Below are 22,612 nucleotides of genomic sequence, written 5' to 3'. Positions count from 1 at the left end.
AATATTTATCAAAGTCAAGTGTAGCAAGTTGTGGAAAATGTGGAGGAAATAAATGCAATGTTGACATATTTTTCATAGTCAAATAATACCAATAAAATATACATGTTTTAGCCTTTGTATGGTTGCTAGGTGACAGTTATGGGATTGCCTCTTATGTCTCATCTGTCGCTCATGTCCAACAAGGAAGTACAATTAAAAACGTAAACAAACAAAAAATAATAGAAAATTGCCAATATTTTGTAAAATCTCAAATATAATTATGTTAATTACTATGTTTTTGTGAAATTAGTAGACTAACTTGTCGACGGAGTAGGATAGAGTATAAAAAAGGCAGGGAACTACGAGAATAAAGTCATAAAATGGCGACATTAAAGTCATAATTTTATAAGATTAAAGTTGAAGCCAGGAAAAAGTCATACATTTCTCAGAAATGTATTAGAATAAAGTAGTCAAAATAAAAAATATTTTTTTCAAATATAAAATCAACATTTCAACATTTAGTGGCCGGCGCCAATGTTCCAATTCAAAGTGATGCGAGCAAAATAATGGGCTTGGATGAGTAAGAAGCTTAGGCCTACATAAAAGCCTGCAATAGATGTTGAAGTGTTTCCTGGCCTTTAAAACGATGTCCTACATGCTCGCTGATTCCAAGACAGATCACCACTGGACCTGTCATGTTACGCATTATTCCCAAACTATTGGATCAACCCTCTACTTTCTCCATGGTGTAGTCATAATACACATTGAAAATGATTCTGCTTGTTAAGTCTAAACTTCTATTACTAACGGTCCAGGAGCCTCCAACTAAATGATTTTGCTTCGGTACATGTTTTTTCTTTTTGGCCCGTTGGTTGAATCAGACAGATGTGAAATGGGGATGAGACTGAGGAAGGACACTGCAGCAAACTGTCAAGCCTTAATCAATCTCACATGGAGCGCACGTGTGCTATCCACTCAACCTTAGGTTTTTTTTACTGTGCACCTCGGGCCATTGTGAGTCTTTTGTTTCAACCGTTTGGTCCCAGGACCCCCAAAACCCATTTTAACCCAAACAAATTTATGCTACAGTGATGCTATCGTCACATAGCGTCACACAGCATTGACATTTGGATCAAAGAATACATCATGAGGAATACAGAAATATAGACTCCAATTTATAAACAATATAAATTAAATAAATACATATGTAGGGAAGGAAAATAATTCAATTAACCTTTATTGATTCCCTTACAACTTGGCACAGCTGAAGTTGATTTACTTTATTATTATTATTATTATTATTATTATTGAAATTTTACCTCTTGTATCTTTTTTATTGTCTGAGATTTGGGTTTTTTAATGGGGGGTCTTGGTCACAGTTCCTTTAGTCAGACTTTGGACTGTTTGTGGTAGATTATATTTTATTACAACTTTTTGTATACAATGTCACGTTATTTTTAGACTTTTTATTTCTATTCTCTATTTATTTATTTTATATGACTATATGAATTTGTGAGATGGCGGTGTAACATGAATTCAAAGCGACATCAGTGTAATTGTGAGATCTTCCAGATGTCTAATTCTGTTCAATTCAGTTCAATCACTTGTCAATATTTTTGTACATTTACTTCTTGAAATATGCATTCAATTGTATGCATTTCATTCCATGTGGTCTTGTCTCAGGTATAAGGCTGTGGTCTGAAGTACAGTGAGTACTAATTATGTTGTACAACTCTTGATAGTAAAATAGACACATTATCCTGGCCTAATGGGATCATAATTAAATAGCACTCTTGAATGTAGTGTTTTAACATTTTCAAACATTAAAAAATGTTTATGTGGAAAAAGGTCTAAAATGAATAATCAGATTTTCTCTCCACATATTGTTCCATGCTATCCCAGTGGATTGAGAGTATTAGTCATATGTGATGTGTCATATGTGATGTGTTCAATTATTCATCTTATGATTAAGTGACGTGTTTTAAACGGAATATTTGCAACAAAGAAAGTTCACCTGAGGGATTTCTGTCCAATTAAATTGTCATGCTGAATAATTGAGAAGCCATTTCAACCAACCTGGATAGAATAGAACAATGTGTGTCTGAATGGTCATTTTAGACCTTGTTTTTACTATAAAATATTGAATGTTTAAAATGTTAAAAACACTACACTCAAGAATGCTATTTAATTCACAAAGTATGTGTGTGTATGGTGTCATCACCTGAGCTCCTCTCCATCAGAGACAGACTATGGCTCGCTGTTGTAGATCTTCATTGCATATTACAATGAACAAAAGGTAAAAGGGTTGTCTGCTTATGTTATAATTCAATTTCAAGTTCCATGAACAGCATAATGTTTCTTTTCAACAAATGTTTCATCGCTAGCTCTGTTTTCATCACAATATATGCCTGATGGGACGACAGTTGGCTATATAGTTCAAGAAAAGTGTTACCAGATAGTTGTAAAAGGACCATAAAATGTTCTCATAACCCTGAGGTTCGGGCCACGGTCACCGTGACCTGTTCTTCATGTCAATAATTCATCTGCTGTGAGCCTGCATGTGCTCAGCTTCCATAGCTCATATTTATGGTTGTGTTTAACGTCCAAATCTCCTCTGCACGGTTGTAACTATGCAACTTGTTGATCGCAATGAAATCTGGACTTTGAAGGACCGAATCTAAACTAAAACATTATGAATGAACCCTCTGGACCAGGGTCTGATCTGGTTTAGAGTTTAAAACCTGCTCTGGACCAGGGTCTGATCTGGTTTAGAGTTTAAAACCTGCTCTGGACCAGGGTCTGATCTGGTTTAGAGTTTAAAACCTGCTCTGGACCAGGGTCTGATCTGGTTTAGAGTTTAAAACCTGCTCTGGACCAGTGCCCCCTTGTGGTTCCCGACAAAATAAAAAACTGGAGACTCTTTTCTTATTCTATTCAAACTCTGTGCTAAGCTGATAAAAACTTTTTTGTTGATAATATACAATTATTTCAACATTCATGTATCTTTCACTTCTCCTTCAGATATGATTGAGTTTTAATGTTTTTTAATGTTTGTACATGTAATTAATGTTTTGTTCTTCCAATTACAATGGTTTCAAACTCTAAATCAAATGTTTTCTCGAGACAGCTTTTCTTACTAGAGCAGGGGTTTCCCTAAATATCTTTTCACTCTTGAGTACCTTTTCTGGACCACAGACGTACAAAGTCTTCTACTTTTTACAAAAAGTATATACATATATATTGAAGTAGTGCTCTTGTGTAGTTTGGTAACTCAGCCCTGAATCTTATAGATAGATATCCAGGAGATACAGCCTGAAGAAGTGTTCCTCTGGTTCTCCTGCTGTGGCTGCTCATACTCTGGGCTCTGGGTGTGTGAGGCTCTACAACAGGACACGTCTGAGGGACTTCAGAACCGAACTACAAAGTGAAGCTGGTTCAGGATAGACTGAAGACAGCTCTACAACAGGACACGTCTGAGGGACTTCAGAACCGAACTACAAAGTGAAGCTGGTTCAGGATAGACTGAAGACAGCTCTACAACAGGACACGTCTGAGGGACTTCAGAACCGAACTACAAAGTGAAGCTGGTTCAGGATAGACTGAAGACAGCTCTACAACAGGACACGTCTGAGGGACCTCAGAACCGAACTACAAAGTGAAGCTGGTTCAGGATAGACTGAAGACAGCTCTACAACTACGACAGAGTCTGAGGACTACGAAAAGCTACGGTGGTGGACGCTAGGCGGTTGAAGGTGACCCGGTCTGGGAGAGACGGGAGATGGCGGAGGAGAGTGGATCGGTGGTCGAAGACGTTCTGGACGGCGTGGAGGAGCAGCCTTTTCTGGCTGCATGTGCCCGGAAACGTAAAAAGTCCCTTAGCTCGTCCGAGGGTTCTGGGAATGAGCAGCAGGATGAGGCTGAAGCTATTGATATCCGGGGTGAGAGCAGGGACTGTAAGGTGATCATAAAGCTTGCACAGGATAGTGCATCCTTTAAGGAGTGGAATTCAGTGGCATTGTCAAAGAGCCTAACTGTAGCTGTGGGAGTGATCAAGAGTGCGAGTGTCCTTAGAGATGGCTCGCTGCTGGTCGTGTGCAAGGACGCGGCTCAGCAACGGAAGGCGATTGGAACTAAACGTCTGGGTGGAAAGGACATTCTTGTGTCTGATGCTGAAAGAAACACGGTCAGAGGAGTTATCGTAGGCGTCCCTACGGCGACGTCTGTGGATGAAGTTAAGGAGAATTTGACTGGAGCTAAGGTGCTGGACGCTAGGCGTTTGAAGGTGACCCGGTCTGGGGTAAGATGTGACAGCTTGTCGGTAATGGTAACACTTGAAGGGAGGTGCCTGCCTAGTAAGGTGTTCATTGGGTTCATGTGCCATGACGTTAGGCCATATGTTCCACCGCCCCTGCGTTGCTTTAAGTGCCAGCGCTTTGGGCATATTGCAGCGGTCTGTAGAGGGAGGCAAAGATGTGGTAAATGTGCAGGAGATCACGAGTATGGGAAGTGTGACGTGGGAGCAAAACTGAAGTGCTGTAACTGTGGGGAAGAACATAGCTCTGCCTACGGGGGATGCAGGTTTAGCAAAAGAGCTGCTGAGGTGCATAAAATAAAGGTCTTTCAAGGTATATCCTATGCAGATGCAGTCAAGAAAGTTTCAAGTAATGAGTTTAGAGTAAATACAGAGAGAGGAGCCAGCGCTGCTCCCAGCCAGGGCGAAATGAGAAAGGCCAGAAGTGTGAAGGTTTCAAGAGTGGAGGTCCCAAGTGTGCAGGTTCCAGAATTAATGAGAATACCCTGGTTGTGGATAGAGAGGATTTTGTACTCTTTATGGTGGATGTTGTAAACTGTGCTGCTCAGACTCAAAGCAGAACTGAAAGGATCAGGATCATTGCTAAAGCTGCAGGGAGATTCCTTGGAACAAAGGAGCTTGATTGGGCAGATATAGAAAACAGGCTAAAGGCGCTAAATGGGAATCGGAGTGATGGGGGTCTGCTTTTGGGGAGTCAGGGTGATCAGAGTGACGAGATGGGGGTGGGGGTGGTCTCCTGTCCTCGTCCAGTCTCGTAGACGCACGGCTACCAAGCGGCGACATCAGTGGAAGTATTAAAGCCTATAGAATGAAGCCTAAAGAATAAAGCTGTACGGTGGAAGCACCGAACGTCAAAGAAGGAGAGGAAGATGAAGAAGAGTCTCCCTGGAATAAAGCCGGTTGGTCTCTGAAATAAAGCCGGTTGTTGTTCCGCCAGACTTTATTCCTCAGACTTTTCGTAGTCCTCAGACTGTCGTAGTCCGTAAAAGTGTTGCATTACCGCCAGACTTTATTCCTCAGACGTTTCGTAGTCCTCAGACTCTGTCGTAGTCCGTAAAAGTACTCCTCCCATTGCTTTGGAAACAATAACAACTATTCTAGTCACAAAGACATATCATGACCTCATGGGCTTTGTAACACCAAAGCAATGGAAGGAGTACTTTTACGGACTACGACAGAGTCTGAGGACAAAGCACTGGAAGTCAAGGCACTGGAAGAAGAACTTTTAGGACTACGACAAATCTAAGGAATAAAGTCTGGCGGTAATGCAACACTCGGATGTCAACCGCCATAAAACAACAACAACAACAACAACAACAACAACAGGACACGTCTGAGGGACTTCAGAACCGAACTACAAAGTGAAGCTGGTTCAGGACAGACTGAAGACAGCTCTATAACAGGACACGTCTGAGGGACTTCAGAACCGAACTACAAAGTGAAGCTGGTTCAGGATAGACTGAAGACAGCTCTCAGGATTGACACGCTCCTGCTCAGCTGCACCTGTTAAGGGCTTTTCCCTGTGATTAGGGATGTCAAGAGTATTGGTCAACTGTGACAATTTTAGAAGTAAAAGTAAGTATTATTTGTTCATATGTGACTGAACGTGGCCAATCCAGTTACATGTCTACCCGGAGACATTTTGAGTTATTCACAGATTCTGAAAGTGTGAATTCAAAGCTTTCCAATGATGTCTCACTCATGTAGATCTGATAATATTTGAGTAAGTTGTGGTCATTTGAATGTATACAACTCTCAAACCCATTCACTGAGAAAACGGGGCTCAAAGTTTCTCACCGGAGTGAGCCAGAGTCACAGGGGGGCTCATTTGCATCTCATTGAGATAAGCCCTCCCCCCTGTCACACTGACACCACCTCCCCCTACAGCTGTCACTAAAGACTCAAGAGGAGTGTTGTTATTGATGGTAACTGGACTTGAATCAGAATTAGAAGTTACTATATTAAAATGGAAATACTTGGATTACAAAAGGCCCTGAATAGAATCAAAGAATCAGAATGAGAATAGGGTTCATTGCATTTGTCGATAAACATAATTCACAGGTGATTCAGTGCACCAACAATGGTGCACTGAATGATTCAACACAAACAACAAAAGATAAGATAAGATAGCCTTTAATGTTACAACGCAGTAGATACAGGGGGAAAGGACAGTAACTTATAGGAAGTTTAAAAAACACTCTTAATAGAAGAACTCTTATAAACAGATGCCAGGGCCAGGTATACGAACTGCAACGGGTCCATGGCTTTGAATATATGAGATATGAGATAATAGATATGATATGTACGCCACCAGAGTCCAATTACATCAGAGATCACATCCTCATCCTCTTCTTCGTCTGTGCACTCTTCTGTGCTGTGACTCTCGGCTCTTGGCATCAAAGCTGTAAACAAATAACAGGACATTTAAGAAATGGCTAACTATTTCACATAAAACACTCATTAACTTTTTTTTTTTTTTAACACAATGTGAGAGTTTCAATATAAATACCTGAAGTGCTGATAACTCTTGATCTTTGGAAGCCGTCTGAAGAAGGGACTCAGATGCTTCTGCCAGTCCAAGTTCTTGACAAACACTTTGCCATCCGCCGTTCCAACAAGCTGTGGGATACTGAGGTGAGACTCAGGAGAGCTGTTTTCCACTACCTGATGACAAGGGCGACAATGTAAAAAAATGAGAACAGAAGAAACATATCTTAAGCAGAGAGCAGCACTGAAGTTTTGCCAGGCTAATGTTTACACATTACAGTAGTCAAATAATATAAACTAACCTCAGCGATGTCTTCCAAAGTGTCAATCCTGGTCTTCATGTATGCTCGCTTGATAATCTGATGATCTGTGCGTGGCCTGCAGCTTCTGATGTGTGGGAGAAGCTGTTTCCACAGTGATCTGAAGCTTGATGTACAAACTGCAGGCTCACCTGAAAAACAGATGTTGCTTATGGTTAATTATACTCTAATCATTAAAACATGAAAATCACCAAAATAATGTTTTACACTTACCACGCTCCTTAGCAGACTTCACGTAGAGACAGGTCATGTCAGTCAGGGTGTCTTTGCCAATTCTGAAAAGGGGGATAAAAGGATTAGGGTTAACAGTAATATGGGAATAACACGCTTCACAGATAACAGTTCACATTGTGACGTTAACGGTGTATTTAAGATGAAAAACGCGGAGATATTGGGACATCTGCCCTCGGCTAGCGATGCTAGCTAGCTCACTTGAGATAACACTGCTCGTAAAAGCAGAACACTTGCAGAACAGCACACCAAAACATAAACATACACTCAAGTTTAAAACCGGCGCACATTAAAGTGATTAAAAGCGGGTGTTTTAGTCGCAAAGCTTACCTGGTTCAGCCGTCCTGTTGTCTCTTCCAACACCGTGCACAGAGAGACACACAGGAAGCTGATAATGGCCAGGCAAGCGCGTGATTGGTTCGAATGACGCAGTGCGTGCGTGACGTGCAACGTACGTAAGCCACGTGACCAGAAGTGGTATCTGGAGTTGTAGTTTTTTTCTCTTCCCTCGCCGAAAAATAACCCGATAACATAGCAAAGTTTAGCTTACAACTTAGCTCCGAATAGCTGCGTTTAGCTCCGGGCTGTGGGGGTAACAGCCGGTTTAGCACCATAAAACATACACAAAGCACGACCCACACAACCCACGGGCCAACCCACGCCGAAAAATAACCCGATAACATGGTGATAACAGCAAGTAGTCACATTAAGCCCGTATTGCAGAGTGCACTGAAGCAACATGTTAGCTTAGCATTAGCTCCACCGGAGCAGACAAGTAAGATTCTAAAGTGATCACGAGACCGCCTTAAAACACAGCGTTAAAGCAATAATTTAGTAGTAAAGTAAAAGTGTACCTGAGTAAACAGTTCCGTTGCAATGTAGTCCAGGAAATGTAAGCTCTGAAGACTGTGCTCTGCAGACGGTCTGGAGTAATGAGAGGAAAACACGGAGCACGCAGCTGCCATGCGGATCACAGCTGATTGGTGGAAAATGTAAACAATACGTTGGCCCCCCAGGAGAGCAGGAAAAAGACCCGAAAACTCCACATTTTTAACAGCTTAATGTATACGTTTAAGACAACCAATAGTGTTATCTGAAGCACACAGGGGCTTATTCATAACTTCAACTAGCACATTCTGCAAAAATACGAAAATCACAAATTTGGGGAAAAAAAAGTAAAATGCTGTTTTTCTCAGTTTCACCGAGGCCGACATGGTCCGACAATTGCCATGGCGAGTCACATATGTCGGTGTCGTCCCTCATTCGTCCAAGAGTTCTCCGTTGTAGAAAGAGGTTCAGTTCACAAATTGACAATGACTCTTGGATGAGAGTTGAAACGTTTTGTTTTTTCTAAAACTGAGTCCAGATGATACAACTGAACCTCTTTCTACTATTATTTGTTCAATATACAACCTTAAAATAGACCTAAAACGTTTTATCTAGCTGTTTAGTTCTGACATTTTAAATGTGTTTTGCAGTGGCGGCTGGTGAATATTTTTTTAGGTGGGGCTATTTAAAATTTTGAATTTCGTAGATGTGATTTCCTGCATTCTGGTGCATTTTAGGCATACTTCTCATCCTATTTGTCATCCCAGAGGGGAGATAACGCGTAGTAAAGCGGGAGATTACCCCCCAGAGCGGGAAGTTTCAATTTCTCTCAGAATTAAGAGAAATTAACAAGTAAATACGAACGAAAATACCGGAAGTCGTGCAACAGGACTTGTAGGACGCATATCCGTCCCACTTTTCGCTCAACGATATGTGTCTGTACTTCCCAGACGTGCAGAATTGAGCCGGTACTTGAATTGAACGGTCCGAAAGTCATCTGAGACGCCACTATCTTTCACGTCTTTAACTGTCATGGTGTGGATGGTCTGTTGGGTTATGTTTACTTCTGGCTTGTCAGGTCCGAGTTGTTTTACAATGAGCGTTTCCTCAAAAGTTCTTCTTCCAAAGGGAGAAGCAGATGTAAGGATTTGACTGAATTTGGGGCAAATTCATCCGACGTCGCCATTTTACACACTTCGCTGATGGAATGAAAACATCTGTTAACAAGCAGCTGCAGCGGTGCATCTTGGTACTTTGGGGCGCCCCAAACCCATAAAATTCCTCGAGGATGATTGGCGGATGTGTATTCTTTTTTGCCTAGCAGCAGGGAAGCCATTGGCTTAAATACAGCACAATGGGGCTGATCGAACAGGAGCCCGTTAAGACAGCCTATTGGCTCCTACACCAAACATGATAAACGTTCACGTTTTAAACGTGGAACTTGAAAGTGAATGTAAATATAATTCTGGAGAGTTCTAAACCCATAAAGCAAAATCAATAAACAGCATCTAATTAACACAGGTTATTTTTTTCAAAATGAGAGATTATTTAAAAAATAAAATAATATAAAAATAGGCAGTTAGGTCATGGGGGGCGGCGCCCCCTATGGGCGAGCCGCCACTGGTATTTTATCTATCAAAGCTGGCCACAAACTTGAGAAATAGTATGAGAATGAAAGAAAATGTAAGATTTAACTGTTGTTTTGTCATTCATTCTCAATCATCAGGAATAATCATTAAATTGTGTTTTTTCTCACAATAACCGTAAGTCTAAAATTTGTTATCATGACAATCTTACCTACAATAATGATTTTTCTCATGTTATTTGTCTTAATAAATCATTGTGGATAAAGGAGTAACAATTTCTTCAGTTTGAAATGTTCTGATGACCTATAACTGCATTTTCAGGTTTGGAAAGTTGACAATGTGTGTTATGTTACCCAAGAATTATATTGGTATAATAAATAATCATTGCTTTTCGTATCATGCAGGAAAATAGCTCGTTATTACATAGTATATATGTAAATTATAGTCAATTTATTAGATAATTTATTTATTGATTGTATTTCTTTTAGCCTCAGGCACCACTAGGAGTGGTAGTCTTCACAGTGGCACAGGTCGCAGTTCGCAATTTCGCAGTTCATGTCAAAGGTTCGCACAAGCACCAGTTCCAGGGTCTTTAGGTGGCTTTGGCCCGGAGCTGTGCCCTTTTGCCAGTGACGGCCTGGAAGCCGGTTTTGATGCTGGCGACGGAGCAGCGGGAGTGGCACATCTCGCACTGAAGGAAGTAGAGGCGAATTTCCTTCTGCAGGATGGTCTCTGGCGAGCGACAGGTATGGCACGTCACATACTCCTCTGTGGGGAGAGGGTTTGACGTGAGCTGATTTTTGACACCACAATGATACTTAAAAGGTGTTGTTTTTTTAAGGTCAAGGTTTTAAACAATAGACCGTTTAACACAAGATAATTGGTTCGTTCTTTATTAAACCTTGTGGTCTATTCGGATAAAGCTAAAAATCATTCAGTTTTTTGGCTGCTATTTGCCAAAACATGTCAAGGTAAAATACACCTAAAAGAAATTATATATATATTGCCTATAGTATGTAAATTGTGATCACATTAGTTCCATCAGAATACTTACGAATATATCTTCTCAACACATTTTCTATCTGTTTCTGTTGAAATCTGCCTTTGATCACGAGCTGGCTACTTCCGTCTATGGAGCCACTGTTGAAGGATAGAGAGAAAAAGCACGTCATATTAGTCCCTTAAAATGATCACAGAACCAGAGCATACTTTATGTGTCGGTACAAAGGCTTCTTACCTCGTACCCAGCTCAGCCAAAAGAAAAGCGGCAAGGAGATGTTTGGGCTCACGATGCAAACTGGCAAAGGAAACAAAAGCTGTGTAATGGCACTCTCGGTGAACGGACTGGAGCGCGGAGGAGGAGAGAACTTACTATTTGCAGATATCTGTGAAGTTGATGAAGCAGGTTTTCTTTTTTCCGACTTGGCCGACCCGAGGAGGCTTCATCACCAACTTCTTCTTCTCTCCAGCCACCATGTCTGGATTCTTCTCTCTCATGATGGTGAAGGCTCGATTTAACAGCTGAGAAGAGAAAGAAGAGACACAACGCAATATTTCAGCCTTTTTGGGGTTCATTTTATAGTCCAGTCCAGTCCATTGATCAAATAAAATATCTGGAAAGGGCATTGCTATCTTAACCCTGTTCGGAAAGCCACCAGTCCCGTTCACATCCAGCGACCACCCACTTCCACTCTAGGACCCCCTCGAAAAAAGAGATGATGCATCTCAAGGGGCTATCCTTAATAAAGAAATGCATTTCCCATACAAATTTAAAATCTGGATATTACATATTTATTTTTTTAAAGTTTGCTGGGGACATATCATTTTAGTTACAATCTGTTTCTGAAAGTGGTCAGTGTTTAGACCAGGGGTGTCAAATTAATTTGGGCCGTGGGCCGAATTTCGACGCTCAGGCTGGGTAGCGGGCCGAACTTAATGTAAAACATAAAACTATTAAAAATATAAGAAATAAATAGCTTTATATATCCTACGCTGTTTTGAAGCAATTACTGGATCGATTTTTAAAAAATTACAAAACGTTTGTTCTCATAAACTGAAACCTATTTAGAAAAACAAGTGTAATTTCACCAATACTGTGCTTCAGTTTATGTGCATTTCATCTACAAATACACTTCTCAAGATCTAAAAAACCTTTTAAATGTACTAACTAACATGTCCACGTCTGTGTAGTTATCTGTACACCTGAACTGATCACTAAACTTCTGCTCAAAAGTGCTTAAAGTGCACTTCTCCCTCTCACACAGCAGTGCAGCAGAGCCCCGTGGGGGAGGGGCGGCCACCGGCGCCATTGTGGGACGGGTAGTTTTAGCGATAAAAACGATTACGGATGTAACTACGGTTCTATGATTTTTTTTTTTTTTTTATATATATAAATTTGAAATGTTCGGCAGGCCAGATTAAAACGAGTGGCGGGCCGGATTTGGCCCGCGGGCCTTGTATTTGACACATGTGGTTTAGACCATTGTGCTTCTAAACTATACATTTAGATTTAAAAGGTCTATAGGAAGAAATACGTGTATTTTTGGATCCTCCTCTGAGCCTCAAAGTGGGTGGGACTGTTATCAGACAGGATAATGCAGTGTGAAATGGAGATGAGACTGGGGAAGGACATGCAGCAAATTGTCACGTCATGGCCATCATTTACTACAAAGCTGGCGAGCCCTCTCTTACACACCTAATATTATTTTTTTTCAAAATGAGAGAAAAATGAAGGGAATAAACAAACAGTGTTGTTGAATGAACTGAACTGCAAACAACATGAACAACTTTTACGAATGTTACTCAAAAAACAGTCTGTATATTTTCTCCACAGATCCTTTCTCGGCTTCTGTTCGTCTGAGGTAAGATAAGATAAGATAAGATATTCCTTCATTGTTCATTGGTGCAACGCAGGTAGATACAGAGGCAGATACAGAAGAACAGATCACTTAAAGTGCAGTTGTACCTCATCGTAGGTGTAATCCCGCTCAGAGCCAGCCCAGGCTGGTCCTGTGGACGGGCTGCACGAGATGCCGTCGTTGTTCTTACTGTTGTCGTCCTCCAGGGCTGAAACGGGTCACAAACAGTTTGGGTTTCACAAAATGCTACTACTACAACAGGATTTTGAAGTGAACTCGTCTTACCTTCATCCTTCTTCAATTCCTCTTCAGCAAACTCCACTTTCCTCTGCTTCTTTTTCTTGGCAGGAAGCGAGCGGTCCAATTTGTCCTCTTCCAAAGTCTCGGTCTGCTCTTCTTCGATTTTCAGCTCCTAGTGAGGGAAGAAAGACTACGGTTAAATACAGAAACACATTTTAACCAATGAAAAAAATGGTTAAAAAATGTCTTTACCTTCATTCCTTCTTCCACTTCATTATAACAGACGTTTTAGTCTTCTTCTTCTTTCGATAACATACATTTAGGTCGTTCAAATCATCTAAGGTGTCTAGAGAATAATGCAAGAACGTCAGTTCTGTTTGTTCTGTTTGTTTTATAGGCAGTTAAACATGATCTATCGTCATGCAGCGTTAGAAACAAATAATCCCCTCATAAAATAAAGTTTGTATTGTAATTGCTGAAACTTTGTGAACCCCAAGACAACTATATTTTGCAGTTCTCAAACAGTATTTCCTTGTAGTTTTGAGTCATTATTTATAGAAACACAATAAATACATTCTATTGTAGGAAGTGGTGCACCGATCTGGATATTTTAGGCCGATTCCAAAACAGATGTTGTTGTAAACGCTTGGGCCGATAACGTTGTTTGGTCATTTTGAACACTTGCTTTGGGGAAAAAAGGAAAATGTTTTTAAAAAAAATATTTAGCTTTATGTTTAGGTATATATCTTATCTTATCTTAATATATGATCAAAATTTGCCTTTACAGTTTTCTATTCTGTCAATTTCCTGTTTCCAGTCTGTTCTCCTTCTTTAAACCTCTCACACAAAAAACATTGGAGTGAACATGTCTAAACTGATTGTTTAGCAGGAAAACTAGTCAAATAATGTCTGAATAAACAGAATGTCTGATTAAACAGACATTTATCGAAAATGAACAGACGTTTATTGCGGTCCACGCGTTAATTTGTCACGCTTATATTTAATGATAAGTTTAGTCTAAAATGTTTCTGAATACATGTGATCTGTTCTTCTGTATCTACCTCTGTATCTACCTGCGTTGCACCAATGAAATTTCCCCATGTGGGACAATAAAGGAACATCTTATCTTATCTTATCTTATGCAGCAAAAAGCCTTTGTACGCTGTCGTTTTCATCCTGTTTCTGAAGGGACAGCAGAGTTAACTCTTTCATTACCAAGTAACAGCATGGACTCAAACCGATATTACTCAATGGTATGATATGGGCTGATACCAATACATCAACCAATATATCGGTGCACCCCTGGGACTGGTAGGCAGAGCGTCTCAAACTTTTTCTAGCGCGCCCCCCCTTGGGAGATACAAAAAAAGTATCCACGCCCCCCACAGCCTCTGGGACAGTGCAAATTGGCGCTTCACTGGAGAAGACTAACCCATGTTTCTTCTCGTCACTGTGGATCACTTTTACCACTGCGGGTCCACGACTGTCACACACAGACTGCTTTCTGCGCGGAGCTGACTCTTCTTCTTCTTTGGTGCTTTATGGCCGTTGGTATCCAAGTGTTATAATGTAACACTTACTGCTGCCACCTACTGTAGTTGTACATCTTAGACTTTAGACTTTGTTCTTTAGACTTCTTCCTTCTTTGTTGTTGTTGTGTTGCTTCTTCCTTCTTTCTTCTTTGGTGTTTCTTCTTCTTCTTTGGTGTTCTTCCGTGTGGTGTTCTTCCGTGAAGCCGTACCGCGGCATATACCCTTCACATCACATGTGATGTCATAAAGCACAGTGATGTCATAAAGCACGCTATCGTGCAAAGGCCGCTGTTGTTGCCACCAAAACACCAAAGAGAACAAACACCAAAGAAGGAGAGGAAGAGCAAACGTTACATTACCGCCACCTACTGTAGTTGTACGCCTTAGACTTTATTCTTTAGACTTCTTCTTTGGTGTTTTATAGCGGCTGGTATCCAAGCGTTACATTACCGCCAGACTTTATTCTTTGGACTTTTATTCTTTAGACCCCCCTCCCAGTAGAAGGCGCTCCAGCCTTTGCGTGATAGTGTGCTTTATGACATCACATGTGCTTTGACTATAAGCCACGGTCAATCTTCCCTCTAATTTTTGAGCAACATCAGATGTGCCCCCTGTGGCGAGTCTGAGGACGCTAGGTGGTTGAAGGTGACCCGGTCTGGGAGAGACGGGAGATGGCGGAGGAGAGTGGATCGGTGGTCGAAGACGTTCTGGACGGCGTGGAGGAGCGGCCTTTTCTGGCTGCACGTGCCCGGAGGCGTGGGGGGTCCCTTGGCTCATCCGAGGGTTCTGGGAATGGGCAGCGGGATGGGGCTGGGGCTGTTGATGTCCGGGGTGAGAGCAGAGACTGTGGGGTGATCGTGGGGCTTGCACGGGATGGTGCATCCTTTGGGGAGTGGAATTCAGTGGCGTTGTCGGGGAGCCTGGCTGTGGCTGTGGGAGTGATCGGGAGTGCGGGTGTCCTTGGGGATGGCTCGCTGCTGGTCGTGTGCGGGGACGCGGCTCGGCGGCGGAGGGCGATTGGAACTGGACGTCTGGGTGGAGAGGACATTCTTGTGTCTGATGCTGGGGGAGGCATGGTCAGAGGAGTGGTCGTGGGCGTCCCTGCGGCGACGTCTGTGGATGAAGTTGAGGAGAGTTTGGCTGGAGCTGCGGTGGTGGACGCTGGGCGGTTGGAGGTGACCCGGTCTGGGGTGGGATGTGGCAGCTTGTCGGTGGTGGTGGCACTTGTAGGGAGGTGCCTGCCTGGTGGGGTGTTCGTTGGGTTCATGTGCCGTGGCGTTGGGCCATGTGTTCCGCCGCCCCTGCGTTACTTTGGGTGCCGGCGCTTTGGGCATGTTGCGGCGGTCTGTGGAGGGAGGCGGAGATGTGGTGGATGTGCGGGAGATCGCGAGTGTGGGGGGTGTGGCGTGGGAGCGGAACTGAGGTGCTGTGGCTGTGGGGAGGAACGTGGCTCTGCCTGCGGGGGATGCGGGTTTGTCAGGGGAGCTGCTGAGGTGCATGGAATGGGGGTCTCTCGGGGTGTATCCTATGCAGATGCAGTCAAGAGGGTTTCAGGTGATGAGTTTGGAGTGGATGCGGAGAGGGGAGCCGGCGCTGCTCCCGGCCAGGGCGGGGTGGGGGGGGCCGGCGTGGCTCCCGGGGGGTGTGGGGGTTTCGGGAGTGGAGGTCCCGGGTGTGCAGTTCCGGAATTGATGGGAGTGCCCTGGTTGTGGATGGAGAGGATTTTGTGCTTTTTGTGGTGGATGTTGTGGGCTGTGCTGCTCAGACTCGGAGCAGGGCTGGAAGGATCAGGATCATTGCTGGAGCTGCAGGGGGATTCCTTGGAGCGGGGGAGCTTGATTGGGCAGATGTGGAGGGCGGGCTGGGGGCGCTGGATGGGAGTCGGAGTGGTGGGGGTCTGCTTTTGGGGAGTCGAAGTGGTCGGGGTGGCGGGATGGGGGTGGGGGTGGTCTCCTGTCCTCGCCCAGTCTCGTAGACGCACGGCTACCAAGCAGCGACATCAGTGGAAATATTGGGGCCTATAGAATGAAGCCTAAAGAATAAAGCTGTACGGTGGAAGCACCGAACGTCAAAGAAGGAGAGGAAGATGAAGAAGGGTCTCCCTGGAATAAAGCCGGTGGTTGTTGTTGTTGTTGTTGTTGTTGTTGTTGTTGTTGTTGTTGTTGTTGTTGTTGTTTTATGGCGGTTGGCATCCGAGTGTTGCATCACCGCCAGACTTTATTCCTCAGACGTTTCGTAGTCCTCAGACTCTGTCGTAGTCCGTAAAAGTACTCCTCCCATTGCTTTGGTGTTACAAAGCCCATGAGGTCATGATATGTCTTTGTGACTAGAATAGTTGTTGTGTTGTTGTTGTTGTTGTTGTTGTTTTATGGCGGTTGGCATCCGAGTGTTGCATTACCGCCAGACTTTATTCCTCAGACGTTTCGTAGTCCTCAGACTCTGTCGTAGTCCGTAAAAGTACTCCTCCCATTGCTTTGGTGTTACAAAGCCCATGAGGTCATGATATGTCTTTGTGACTAGAATAGTTGTTGTGTCAGAGACCAACCGGCTTTATTCCAGGGAGACTCTTCTTCATCTTCCTCTCCCTCTTTGACGTTCGGTGCTTTGGAAGTACAAAGCCCATGAGGTCATGGGACGTCTTTGTTGTTGTTGTTGTTGTTGTTGTTGTTTTATGGCGGTTGGCATCCAAGTGTTGCATTACCGCCAGACTTTATTCCTCAGACTTTGTCGTAGTCCTCAGACTCTGTCGTAGTCCGTAAAAGTACTCCTTCCATTGCTTTGGTGTTACAAAGCCCATGAGGTCATGATATGTCTTTGTGACCGGCTTTATTCCAGGGAGACTCTTCTTCATCTTCCTCTCCTTCTTTGACGTTCGGTGCTTCCACCGTACAGCTTTATTCTTCAGGCTTCATTCTATAGGCTTTAATATGTCCACTGATGTCGCCGCTTGGTAGCCGTGCGTCTACGAGACTGGGCGAGGACAGGAGACCACCCCCACCCCCATCTCGTCACTCTGATCACTCTGACTCCCCACAAGCAGACCCCCATCACTCCGACTCCCATCCAGCGCCCCCAGCCCGTTCTCCATATCTGCCCAACCAAGCTCCCTCGCTCCAAGGAACCTCCCCGCAGCTTCAGCAATAATCCCGATCCCCCCAGCTCCGCTCCGAGTCTGAGCAGCACAGCCTACAACATCCACCACAAAGAGCACAAAATCCTCTCTATCCACAACCAGGGCACTCTCATCAATCCCGGAACCTGCACACCTGGGACCCCCACTCCTGAAACCCCCACACCTCCTGGGAGCCACGCCGGACTCCCCCACCTCGCCCTGGCTGGGAGCAGCGCTGGCTCCTCTCTCCGCATCCACTCCAAACTCGTCACTTGAAACTTTCTTGACTGCATCTGCACAGGACATACCCTGAGAGACCTTTATTTTCTGCACCTCAGCAGCTCTTTTGCTAAACCTGCATCCCCCGTAGGCAGAGCTATGTTCTTCCCCACAGTTACAGCACTTCAGTTTTGCACCCACGTCACACTTCCCATACTCATGATCTCCTGCACATTTACCACACCTTTGCCTCCCTCTACAGACCGCTGCAATATGCCCAAAGCGCTGGCACTTAAAGCAACGCAGGGGCGGCGGAACATATGGCCTGACGCTATAGCACATGTACCCAATGAACACCTGACTAGGCAGGCACCTCCCTTCAAGTGTTACCATTACCGACAAGCTGTCACATCTTACCCCAAACCCGGTCACCTTCAAACGCCTAGCGTCCACCACCGTAACTCCCGTCAAATTCTCCTTAACTTCATCCACAGACGTCGCCGTAGGGACACCTACGATAACTCCTCTGACCATGTTTCTTTCAGCATTAGACACAAGAATGTCCTTTCCACCCAGACGTTTAGTTCCAATCGCCTTCCGTTGCTGAGCCGCGTCCTTGCACACGACCAGCAGCGAGCCATCTCTAAGGACACTCGCACTCTTGATCACTCCCACAGCTACAGTTAGGCTCTTTGACAATGCCACTGAATTCCACTCCTTAAAGGATGCACTATCCTGTGCAAGCTTTATGATCACCTTACAGTCTCTGCTCTCACCCCGGACATCAATAGCTTCAGCCTCATCCTGCTGCTCATTCCCAGAACCCTCGGACGAGCTAAGGGACTTTTTACGTTTCCGGGCACGTGCAGGCAGAAAAGGCTGCTCCTCCACGTCGTCCAGAACGTCTTCCATCCCCGATCCACTCTCCTCCGCCATCTCCCGTCTCTCCAGACCGGGTGTTGAGCAAGGTTGTTGTTGTTGTTGTTGTTGTTGTCATGGGACGTCTTTGTTGTTTTACAAAGCCCATGAGGTCATGGGACGTCTTTGTCGTTTTATCCTTTAGAAGTCCTTCTTCCATCACTTTGGTGTTTCTAGGCCCATGAAGTCAAAGCGCGTTAGAACATCCTCTTGCTCCTCATCCTCGGCTCAGTCTCCAACACCCCCCACCTCTATAAACGTTTACCCAGCCCTGTGCTACATAAGTAAGCAACCACAGCCTGACACAAACCCTGTGACTGAATCGCCAGAATGTTCCGCAGATTGAACTCCCGCCCATTATTCCGAAACCACAAGGCCAACCCGGCCCTTTCTCTATCATAAGCCTCACAGCAAATCAGCACATGCTCGACAGTCTCTGGCACCCGACAGTGACCACACAGACCGGTCGGGTGTTTGCCTATCCTACTCAGTGACCAATTGAGTCCAGTATGGCCAATCCTCATGCGGGCGAAGGCCCTTTCCTCCCACGCGTTCCTGCCCATAGACCCGCAAGGACCCACACTACCCTGTACGTGATAGAGATGCCGTCCAGTAACACAGTGGCTCCAAAATTCCTGCCAAAGGCCGACCACATGACTCTTGATAACGGGCTTGATTGCAGATTTGCTTAACTCAACCGCCACATCAATTGATGGCCGCCTAAGGGAACGTTTAGCCAGTGCATCAGCCATTTCGTTACCATCCACCCCCACATGCGCAGGGACCCAAAAGAAGGAAACCCTCACATCCTTTCTGGACAGGGAGAGCATCAGACAGAAGATGCCATTCAACACATCCTGTCTGCAATCCGATTTCCCAGATTTGATGCTTTGCAATGCAGAAAGGCTGTCAGAGGCCACCACAATGCCGCAACACTGCAAAGCAGATTCCGCCCATTCCAATGCCAACCGTATCGCTATGAGTTCCGACGTGAAAACAGAAAGGCGATCTGTCAACCTCTTCTTGACCGCCAGCCCCAGGTCAGGCACAAAATAAGCGGCGCCAGTACGCCCACTCTCAGGATCCCTAGACCCGTCGGTATAAATAAACACATCATCTGAGTGCTTATCGATGAGCGCTTGAACGGCAAACTGCGGTGCCCTCCCAGCGACTCCTCTAAGCTTGCCATGCAAGCTAACATCAACAGGAGCCGGGACAAACTTCCACGGAGCTATAGCAGACAAAGCCACCGACGGGCTCACACGCAGATCACCAACCCCCGCAAGCCGCGCCTTCGCATTTCCTACCTGGCTAAAAACCATACCGCCAGCCTCACTCTGCCCCCCATCAACCCTGAGAAAGTCCCTCACCGGGTGAGAGCTCGTATGACCTTGCACATTCACCCAGTAAGCCAACAGAAGTTCTAGCCTCCAGAGCCGTAACGGCAATTCCCCCAACTCAACCTGCAGCGCCGAGACAGGGGAGGTCCTAAAAGCCCTACAGCAGATGCGCAAGGCCTGGGCTTGCTCCACATCAAGCTTCTTTAAGTTAGTCTCAGCCGCAGACATGTAGGCTATACAGCCACAATCAATAGCCGCCCTCATGACGGCCCGATAAATACCCAGGAGCGACCTTCTGCTGGCCCCCCAGTCCTGGCCGGATAGACAACGAAGCAAGTTATTCACCCTTTTGCATTTACCACTGACCTCATCAATGTGCTGACGCCAACTAAGCCTCTCGTCAAAGGTGACCCCCAAGAACCTCACCTCCCTGACCTGTTCGAGCACCTGCCCATGCAGTCGAAGGGAGACGTCCCTATGCCCATTGAAGAAACAGATCACTTGAGACTTCCGTACGGACAGTTTAAACCCCCACTTCAGGGTCCACTGCTCCACCTGCTGTATTGCCCTTTGCAGTTTCGCCTCGTAAAACCGGAGATTCCTCCCTCTCACCCATAGAGCGCCATCGTCAGCATAAAGGCTCCTCCCAACAGACCCATCCACGTCGTCAAAGATGTCCTTAATCATAACATTGAACAAGATAGGGCTACACACACTCCCCTGCGGGATCCCATTCTCCACCCCATAGACCCCAGAGTAAGCAGCGCCCACTCTGGTTTGGATACGCCGGCCAGACAGAAAGCTCCGGACCCAGTTAAACAGTTTACCCTTCACACCACACTTCCGCAGCTTAATGAGGAGCCCATCCTTCCAAACCATATCGTACGCCTTCTCCACATCGAAGAGCACCGCAATAACCTTTTCTTTCTGAGTCCTGGCCAGCTGGATATCAGATTCCAAACACAACACGGAATCCATGGTGTTCCTGCCCCTACGGAAACCACTCTGGTGCGCGGGAAGCAAACCCTGACTCTCCAAGAAGTAATCCAACCGCTCGGTAACCATGCGCTCCATCGTTTTCCCGAGCTGCGACGTCAAGGCAATCGGCCTATAACTTGAAGGGTCAGACGCTGGCCTACCCGGCTTCAGAACCGGCACCACCGTAGACTGTTTCCACGCAGATGGAACACAACCTGAATCCCAAACACGGTTGAAAAGACCCAGGACTAGCCCAAGCGTGTCATCAGTCAAATGAGAGAGCATGTCATAGCACACCTCATCTTTACCCGGGGCTGTCTGTTTCGCCTTAGAAAGTGCTCTCCTTAGCTCAAACAAACTAAACGGAAGGTCAAGGTCATCTTGAGTCGAAGGCTGGTGCCCAATCAGCTCAGAATTCTGGGCCAGAGTACTCTCCCTGTAGTGCCTTTCCGCAGGTAAGAGATTGTCAGAGCTGTGCACCGACACAAAGGTGCTGGCCAACAGTTCAGCTTTGTCAACGTCGCTGACTGCTTCAACACCATTCAGTATTAGGACCGGGGTCCCATGACGGCGCTCAACCCCATGCATCCGCTTAATCATCCCCCAAACATCCCCGAGACGCGTTTCTCTCCCAATTTTGGAACAATACCGCCTCCAATAGGCACTCTTGGCCGTTCTTACAGTTTTCCGCACAACAGCGCGGGCCCTCTTGTAGTCAATGAGGGCACCCTCAGTGTGGGTAACCCTTAGCCGGCGAAACGCCGCATTTCTCGCCCTAACAGCATGACCACATGCTTCATTCCACCACGGCACCCGCTTCCTATGTCCACTACCACCACTCTTAGGAATCGTGCCTACCGCTGACTGCGTGATGAGCGAGACAATTGCACTATTGAGATCATCCACCTGAGTCAATCCTCCTTCCTGCAGAACCCTAGAACCATCATCAGCTTTCCTCAGGAAAGCCCCCCAGTTCGCCCTTGCCAACTGCCACCTCTGGATCCTCGTCCCCCTGACCACACAGCTCCCAAAGCCAATCTCGGTGCGGACTAGATAGTGATCGCTACCAAAAGAAAGATTACCAAGAACCTCCCAACTACAAACACCAGCTAACTCCTTGGACACAAGCGTAAGATCTATTGCACTTTCCGTACCGGTCCCCACATCATAGCGGGTCCCACTCCCATCATTCAGACAAACCAACTCCCTTTGATTGATAAAACCCTCTACCACCTGCCCATACCTATCGGTACCACTACCGCCCCACAAAGCGCTATGCGCATTAAAATCCCCACACCACACGGCCTTTCCCCGAACATCCTTACCGATACTATGTAAGGACTCTAACGTTAACTCACCACATGGATTATAAAGGTTAACCACAGTAACAGCTTCACCACCCAGCCAGACCCTCACCGCCAGAGCCTCCGGCGCTTTACTCACACTGACAGCAACGTAATTTAGGTCATCTCGGACAAACACAGCCACACCTCCGCCTCTACCCTGCTCCCTATCATTCCTAACACACACATACCCTTGTATCCCAAAACCCCACCTAGGTCGTAACCAAGTCTCCTGCACGCACATAACGTGAGGCTTGTTCAACAAGGTAGAGACAAAATGCTTAAATTCCTGGCCATTAGCACGAAGACTACGCGCATTCCATTGCAAG

General features: G+C 45.4%; 1 protein-coding gene across 1 annotated transcript; it reads right to left on the bottom strand.

Moving 5' to 3' along the window:
* Positions 1–10,327: 10,327 nt before the first annotated feature.
* Positions 10,328–13,155, bottom strand: LOC140346866 (eukaryotic translation initiation factor 2 subunit 2-like). The gene is made up of 7 exons (XM_072433086.1): positions 13,094–13,155; positions 12,887–13,013; positions 12,709–12,809; positions 11,116–11,264; positions 10,981–11,040; positions 10,798–10,883; positions 10,328–10,511 (listed from the first exon to the last, which is right to left on the bottom strand). Exons 1-7 carry the CDS (start codon positions 13,097–13,099, stop codon positions 10,336–10,338), a joined length of 705 nt encoding a protein of 234 aa, XP_072289187.1. The 5' UTR covers positions 13,100–13,155; the 3' UTR covers positions 10,328–10,335.
* Positions 13,156–22,612: the final 9,457 nt, after the last annotated feature.

The sequence above is a fragment of the Eucyclogobius newberryi genome, unplaced genomic scaffold (genome assembly GCF_026437365.1).
Source record: "Eucyclogobius newberryi isolate DKJ021-1_F unplaced genomic scaffold, fEucNew1.0.hap1 SCAF_6, whole genome shotgun sequence".
Taxonomy (NCBI): Eukaryota; Metazoa; Chordata; class Actinopteri; order Gobiiformes; family Gobiidae; genus Eucyclogobius; species Eucyclogobius newberryi.
Note: the sequence above shows the minus strand (reverse complement) of the source record. Positions and strands in the feature narration are given on the sequence as shown.